Source organism: Onychostoma macrolepis, chromosome 17, assembly GCF_012432095.1.
Source record: "Onychostoma macrolepis isolate SWU-2019 chromosome 17, ASM1243209v1, whole genome shotgun sequence".
In the NCBI taxonomy this organism is placed as follows: Eukaryota; Metazoa; Chordata; class Actinopteri; order Cypriniformes; family Cyprinidae; genus Onychostoma; species Onychostoma macrolepis.
Genome location: NC_081171.1, coordinates 1970184 through 1978894, shown reverse-complemented (window position 1 = coordinate 1978894; position 8711 = coordinate 1970184). Strand labels below are relative to the sequence as shown.

The 8711-nt window shown below is 37.0% G+C and overlaps 1 protein-coding gene across 1 annotated transcript in view; it reads right to left on the bottom strand.

Annotated features, from left to right (window-relative positions):
- ppp1r14d (protein phosphatase 1 regulatory inhibitor subunit 14D) overlaps positions 1 to 3543 on the bottom strand; it is an 11858-nt gene extending 8315 nt beyond the window's left edge. Inside the window, exon 1 of the mRNA XM_058748766.1 lies at positions 3116 to 3543. Within this exon, the coding sequence (XP_058604749.1) occupies positions 3116 to 3289 (174 nt within the window). The 5' untranslated portion in view covers positions 3290 to 3543. The remainder of the gene's footprint in view (positions 1 to 3115) is intronic.
- Between the last annotated feature and the right edge of the window lie 5168 nt (positions 3544 to 8711).

Sequence of the window (8711 nt, the reverse complement as noted above, 5' to 3'; positions counted from 1 at the left end):
GAAAAAAATATATATATATTAATAAAGCACTCAACTCTCCAACATCTCAAAAACCTGAAACAGCAATTAGATTAAAATCTAAGGTAAACAATAGAGAGCTGAATAATCATTGATGTATTTCACATATATACAGTGTTTGATGTCATGCTTTATTTACAGCTCTCTTTTGTTGCTGAGTTATATTCATATCAGAGTTAATTGTTCATATTAAAAATTTGTTTCATTTGATTGGTTCACTTGAGATATTTAATGCAGTTGCATGACCCACTGTGTGTTTTTATATGCTTACAAGAAATATACCCAAATAAAGGTAAAAATGCATAGGAAATCTTTCATTTCTGATACTGAAGCAATGAGAAATTAATACTGGTTCCTTGATACCGTTACATTCATTACATTTTGTTTTTCAACTCATGCATTGCCTTGCATCAAGAACTACCTGTATTTTTCTGGTTTAATGTAAGACAGCTTACAGCAGTGTACAGCTGTCATATGCAAGATATCATATCACAAAAGCCCATGGTGCAGTTCATCATGTTATCAGGGTGGGTTAAGATGTTAGCGGAAATGCTGTAGGTTCAGTTATCACAGATTAACTCCTCACTTACTCCAGAGAGTAAATGACTAATTATTCCTGTAGAGCACGGCGCTTGCGACACCAAGGTCATAAGTTCGATTTCCAGAGAATCTCATGGATGCAATGCAGGCAGTTTTTGCATAAAAGCATCTGCCAGATGCAATAATGTAAATTAGTCCTAAAACATTTATTATCTGTTTTGGACAAAGATGTGTTTCTCTAAACAGAAATCTCACTTTGCTGCATTAGAAATGCTTTCCATAAAGTGCAAAAATACACTCAGCTCTGGTTTGAGCGTTATGGCACAGAAACGCTCGTTATCATTACAGTTATTATTCTTAGTGTGAGCGAGTCTCAACCATAAATGTGCATGCAAAACAGGCTGGGTTTAGGATTGCAGATTTCAGGTGTTTGTTGCGTGTGGTGTTGGGCGAGATTGGCATTAGAGCAGCTGTCAGTCAGCGGCCTGCGGGTTATAATCAGCACATGTGGGCGTCTGGATCTCACAGAGGGAATGTGGAGGAAAACAGCTTGATCTGTTCAAATATCATCACCTTCTCTCCTCTAATGTCACTGTATCCTCAGCGCATTCGAGTAAATGTCATGTGCGATCGTACACACATCCCATCATGCTGAAGCAGCCAGAATCCTGTTGCCATGGCAGCACGGGATGCAGCGGCTTCAGTCTCTCTGATGTAACGCGGCAGATGTTGCGCGCCTCCAGATGTCCGTGACTCGTCAATCATGACGTCAGCTGAATGCTGATTAGAGTCTGATCTGTGCGCGCTTTAAGGAATGTTCTGGGTTCAACAGAACTTAACATACATGAGCGACATCTGTGACTTGCTGTCGTTCATTCACACTCGTCCCTCAGTAATGCACTTGCACTGGACACTTAAGTTAATTGCTCTGAGCAAAAATTGTGTTCTGATCTGCAAAGTGTGTAGTTCATCTTTTTTTGTTTTGTTTTTAATCAGATGACAGTTCCTGTGAATATATTGTGAATATATAGAGGTAAATCTGAAGATATAGCTGTAAGTCTGAATATATAAATGTAAAGCATGAGTGGTGATTATCACTTATAATAATTAATATAGTACAATATGTGCATTACATACAGGCTATAGGCATACTGTCTTAATTTAAAAAAAAACCCCAATAAGAACATATATTCAGATTGCATTTATATATATATATATATATATATATATATACATGTGTGTGTGTGTGTGTGTGTGTATGTACAGTATATGTATGTGTGTGTGTATATATATACATATATATATATTTGTGCTGTCAAACGATTAATAAAAGTTTTTGTTTGCATAATATATGTGTGTGTTCTGTGTATATTTATTATGTATATATAAATACACACACATACAGTATATATTTTGAAAATATATACATGTATTTACATATCTATATTTATATTCATATAATTTATATTATAAATAAATATATTAAATTTTTCTGAAATATGTACATGCATGTGTGTGTATTTATATATGCATAATAAATATGCACAGCACACATACATATATCATGTAAACAAAAACTTTTATTTTGGATGCGATCGTTTGACAGCACTAAAATATATATATATATATATATATTTCATTCTTGTTTTGTTTTATATATATATATACATTTATCATTGCATTATCTTGCCCTGTAGACATCCGTTATGAATGCATTACTATAGATTTTTGCTTGTTTTTTTCAGTCTGAGGAAGAAGTTGACGTGATTTTCTGTGGAAATCGACATCATGTCAGAAGTCAGCGGTGGTGGTTCATATAAAGGCACTGCTCATACAGATCCAGTCAATCTATAAAGAAAAACTAGTGTTTGTGATGTTCCTCATTTGTAAGTCGATTCGGATTCAAGCATCTGCTAAATGCATGTGAAAAACTGCACAAGGAGGATGATTTCAACACATTTCTGAAGCCTTAAGCCATTAACTTTCTTGGCTCTTCATAGAATAAAGTTTTATAAATGGGATGGCAGATCTCTGATAGGGTTGAAGAAGAATGACTCAAACAGTGAAATAAATAATATTGCTAATTGTTAAAATATTAATCTATGATTACAATAACGTTCCTATACTCAATTTCACAATTCAACCTGACTTATATGACCACATTTAGTGCATACTGTGGTGGTACCATGGTAAAATGATGTATTTCCCCTACAAAACCTTCAACCTACTTCCCTCAATTGTTCCTCCTAGACAGCCATGAGATTAAATAGAGATATTTACTAACATCTCCTGCTTCTCAGATGTTTCTCCAGAGAAAAAGAGATCTCAATAATGTTTCTCAAAAATACTGCAATAAAAAAGTCAGAGACCTCAATATGACCTCAATTCTCCTCAAATGATCTGAGCTGCTCCGTATTCATTTCATAGGATGACAGCTAGTGACTCGTTGAAGTCTCATGAGGAGTTTTAGGAGAAGCATTCATTTTTCTGCATTATTTACTTGGGTCTGATCGTGCTGTAATGCGTCTGAGCGTCTGTCTCTCTGGATCTGTCTTACCTCGCAGTCATACAGCAGGTGCAGCTGCCCGTCGATCCACTCCTCGATGTCCAGTCTCCTCTGGAGGTCTTTGCGGTTGTATTTGACCGTCAGTTTGCCCAGTTTGCGTTGGGCAGGCTCCTCCTCTTTGGTCTGAAACATCACTCTGGACTGGGTGCCCGGCTCCGACGCCATGCCTGCCACAACCTCACGCCGACGGGGAGAAGACCAAGAGACAGCAGCCTCTCTCTCTCTCTGTCTCTCTCTCTGTCTGTCTGTCTGTCTCAGATTCAAACACAAGCTCCTTCAGTCGCCGTCCTGCTGTTGTTTGCTCCTCAGTGTGTGTCTCTATACTGCAGTGTGTTTCTGACTCATGATCGTGGTGTTTCTGTCCGACAGCCTCCCTTAGCGCCTGTCTTCTGTCTGCGCTCTACTAACACTGACTCCCTCCCTCTCTCTCACTCTCTCTCTCTCTCTCTCTCTCTCTCTCTCTCTCTCTCTCTCTCTCTCTCTCGCTCACTCGCTGTCTGCCGTCTTCATGTGTGTGTGTTAAGGAGGAACATAGTTCAGCTTAAAACTGATAACATGCAGTAAGATTGGGGTCAGAGGCCAAAACACTTGTTTTAAAGCACTTGTTACTATTAATGGAATTCATATGCGGAATTAAAAATGGCATTTATTTATTCATTAAACAAATGCTTATATATATATATATATATATATATATATATATATAAAACATTTTTATATATATTTTAATTTATTTAAAAAAATGTATTTTAATAATTATAATTAATGAAAAATTAAAGAACTTAAGCTGTTTTAATAAATTTTTAAATCAATTGTTTTAATTTACTAATTGTATGCTATTAATAGATTTGTAAAGAAAATATGCTGATTGCCAGTGCAAAACTCATCATCACAACTGTTATTGGTTGCCAGGGTGTTGCTATGCGGTTGCTGGGGTCTTCTGGGTGGTTGCTAGGGATTGGTGTAAGGTTGTTAAGATGTGTCTGTTAGTGCATTCACTGTAAAAAAATTAAAAAAATAAATAAATAGTTGAGCCAACTTAAAAGTTTAAGGCAACCAGCTTCAGCAGATTTTTGAGTTTTCTCAGCTTATTTTTTAGGAAAAGTTGAGAAAACTCAAAAATCTGCTGAAGCTGGTTGCCTTAAACTTTTAAGTTTGTCCGACTTTTTTTTTTTTTTTTACAGTGTTGCTATGGTGTTTGGGTGGTTGCTAGGGGTTGCCAAACTGTTGCTAGGGTGTACTAGGTGGTTGCTTGAGGATTGGTAATGTGTTGCTACGGTGTTCTGAGTGGTTCTTAGGGGGTTGTTAAGCTGTTGCTAGGGTATTCTGTGTGGTGCCTAGGGGGTTACTAAGCTGTTGCTAGGGTGTTCTTGTTCTGAATGGTTGCCAGGGTGTTGCTATGTGTTTGCCAGGATGTTCTGGGTGGTTGCTAAGGCATTGATTTAAAGTTGCTAAGATATTCTAAATGGCTGTTATTGTTTCTAGAGTGATCTAGGTGCTGGTTAGTGTGGCTAAGCTGTTGCTAGGGTGTTCTGGGTGGTTGCTAGGGGGTTGCTTACTGTCTCAAAGAATCTCTGTGATATTCACATAACTATATATTAGCAGCGTTGATTTTGGAGCACACCTCGTTTGCTCAGACACTTTGCCCCATTATCAGAGGTAATGGTGCTTTCATTACGAGTGATATCCTATGCCAGGAGGAAATGGAGAGTAATGGATGTGACTTTGCCCCATTTCGATTAAATGGGGATCAGCAAAGAGCCATATATGTCAAAATAATCCTCTCTTAGCAGCTGATATGTCAGTTGTCACTTAGAGCTGCAGGCCAGATCATAAAGTTTCCATTTACTGCTACTGAGCTCATTTTCCCGTAAGGCCGATGGTGCACAGAGAGAAACACTTGTCATCAATTGATGTGCTTACAGGTTACTCACAATATTTCAAGGATATTACAATGATTAAATGATTAATATCAATAGTGCTGGGTAGATTAATTACAAAATGTACTACATTACTGATTCCAAATTACATGACAAAAATTGTAGTTAGTAACGTAATCCATTACTTTGCACATTTTACGGAATATAATCGGTCTACTTTTGATCAAACATGTTTATTAAATTGATTTAAATAGGATAATCTTGTACCATACCTAGTTTTTAAAATGTAATATAATCTAATTATAGTACTACATTTTTGGAATCAGATAACGTAATCCAGATTACATGTAATCAGTTACTACCCAGCACTGTCGACAGATAACCGCTGAGCTACAGATGTCAGAACATCTGTAGCCCAGAAAACGGGCAAAGAGAATGTAATAGTGTACTTGAATGTGTTTATTTTCTTTTGGGATCCATTTAAACCCATCAATAAGACCATGTAAGGCTTCTTTTTATCTAGAGTCTGTATCAGGCTCAAGTATGACAGAAGCGCGGTCACCTGTGTCTACCAGCGCAGATTATCTATATGTTCACCAGTCAGAAACCCTCCAAACATGCATTAGAAATCAACCATGTCTTTTATAGCTGCCATTATCAGGAGTGTGAGTGATAAGGCCTGAAACTAAATGGGCGCACCTTAATAAATGATGGATGAGGAGACGCAGCAATGCAACAGACTGGAGTGCTTTGGACAGAACAAAATTTGATATGCGAGAAACATGTTTATGGTGCCCGCAGTGCATCAAACATTGCTTCAAACTGTCCAAACAGAATTCTGTGGTGTATTCCCATGTCAAAGTGTACAGTAGGCTGGACAAAAGACGTGCATCGGCTATTACAAAGATCCGATTTCGATAAAAACAATGGCTGCCTCTTTTCCCTTTTGTTTTGTCAGGGCATATCAATCAAGTGCAGCTCCGCTGCTTCTCCTGCCGATGTGCCGTCTGTTACAAACTCTAAATTATTGAACAACGTGGCAGCTCATCTTTCACAGCCAACAAATTCATTCATCCGAGCCAAGACTCAAAAATAGGGCCAGCTGATGATACAGGGCATGCATTCCCTAGAAGCACTGTGCTTTTTAAGAAATATAATAGATTTTCTGAAGAAAATGTTGTGTTTGTCCATCCAGAGCTCGCCAGCACACACTAGGGTGTTGTGGATGATTGCCAGGGTGTTGCTATTCAGTTGCATATGTGTTTTGCAGGTTTATAGTGTGTTGCCATGCCATTACTAGGATCTTGTGGATGGTTGCCAGGGTGTTGTTATGCAGTTGCATGTGTATTATGAGTGGTTAATAGTGTGTTGCTATGCAGTTGGGTGTTCTGGATGGTTGCTTACTGGCCTAAATTAATGAGTCTCTTTAATATTTTACTCTCTAGATTTGCCTCGAGTCCCTCCTTAATGTGCTCAGAAGAGTCTGTCAGTGTATCAGTGATGTAAATGCATGATCAGTCTCACCACAGTGAGTTTCAGTGCTTACATATTAACATTCACTGAGACTGAGGCTGATCTGCTGTGTGTGAATGTGTGTGTATCTCTTTGTCTCTGTATGGCATTGCTCCAGGATGAGTCAGCGAGTGTTGGCTGTGTTATCAAAGCTCAACATTGTTGTCTTAACACTCCCACAGACTGCTGATGATGGTATTCAGGAGCTTTAGATGACACTGCCATCTAGTGTCTGTAGCAAAGAACTGTAGGTCTTATATATATATATATATGTGACCCTGGTCATAAGGGTCAATTTTTCGAAATTGAGATTTATTCATCAGAAAGCTGAATAAATAATCTTTCCATTGATGTATGGTTTGTTAGGATCGGACAATATTTGGCTGAGATACAACTATTTGAAAATCTGGATTCTGAGGTTGCAAAAAAATCAAAATATTGAGAAAATCACCTTTAAAGTTGTTCAAGTGAAGTTCTTAGCAATGCATATTACTAATCAAAAATGAAGTTTTGATACATTTACGGTAAGAAATTAACTAAATATCTTCATGGAACATGATCTTTACTTAATATCCTAATGATTTTTGGCATAAAAGAAAAATCGATAATTTTGACCCATACAATGTATTTTTGGCTATTGCTGCAAATATACCCCAGCAACTTAAGACTGGTTTTGTGGTCCAGGGTCACATATATATATATATACATGTATGTATGCCTCAAAATAAACACAGTAAAGTCTTGTCTGGACTGCAAAATGATGTTGTGCTTTTCAAACTACACTGAAACGGTTACAGTGAGGTTTAGTGACTGAAGGAAAATGGCAATGGAAACATCTCACTTCCTGCATCAAATGCACCTCAAACCTCAGAAAGTATTGCAACATTTAGTGCAATTCAGTGGTAATACTCTGTTTGTACCACCATACAGAGCTGGGCATAGAATTAGTTTCATTAGTTTTAGTTGAATCAAAGTTTCAGACACCTACAGCAACCACAAACCGTTCAGATATTTAGGTGGCTTTTCACAGTGGGTGTGCCTGGAATGTTTTTTTATATACAAATGTAATTATTGTTCTACATTTATGTTGATACTGACTGAAAAAGAATATGCAAATTTGCATGCAGTGTTGAGAGGGTAACGCATTACAAGTAACGTGAGTTACATAATCAGATTACTTTTTTTTTTTTCAAGTAAAGTAATGCATTACTTTTTAATTTACGAGAAAATATCTGAGTTAGTTTTCAAATAAGTAACTTTGTTTCCCATCTATTGACTGACAGCTCTCCTGTCCTCATGTCAGGCCAGATGAGAAATAGTAACGTAAAAACAACGCAATGCATTACTTTACATAAAAAGTGACTAATTAGGTAGGGAGTAACACAATATCGTAATGCATTACTTTTAAAAGTAACTTTCCCCAACACTGTTTGCATGTTTAGAGCACATTTATATTTGTAGCAATGAGTACCAGAAAATTCACATTTGCACGTTCATTTTTACACGTGAAGTCAACATTTGCACGTTTTGCAGAAGCTTCTGTGCATTAGAAGTTTAAGAATTCAATCAATAAGTATTTAAAGGACATCACATCATTTGAAATAACATATCCATCTATAGTGATTAGAATATTACATAGCCTAGTATATGATGTATTTCATTTAAACTGAAACAAATTACCTAATACGCATCCACAAATGTTTTTGAACTTTGAAACTTGATTTTTCAGCACCAGCATGAAACTGGACATGAATACGACTTTGAAAAGTGCTTTTTGAGGTCTGTGGTGAATGATGCATCTGATGAAGGAAGTGAAACGTTTCCATCAGACACTTGATAACGAAGTGAAACACATTTATATATATTAAAAAAACATTAATGAATTAACATTTTTAAACGATAAACATTTTTGTTATTGCATATCAAAACAACTCCTTCCCACAAAACGCAGACAATAGCAGTTTTACACATTTCATAATATTTAAAAAACCTCTTTACTGAAGTAACAGAGACTTTAGCCACAGACATCATGTGTCTGCGGTAAGTCGTGTCCTGTGTTACACAGTGTGTTGTTGTCAGACTCAGACAACAGACTTTAGAAACAGAACAAAAAAACCCTCATAAGAATGAATGACAGACAGACAGAAAAATACTTCCCCGAGCATGTAACTGAGTAACGCACCGAGGGGGCGGAG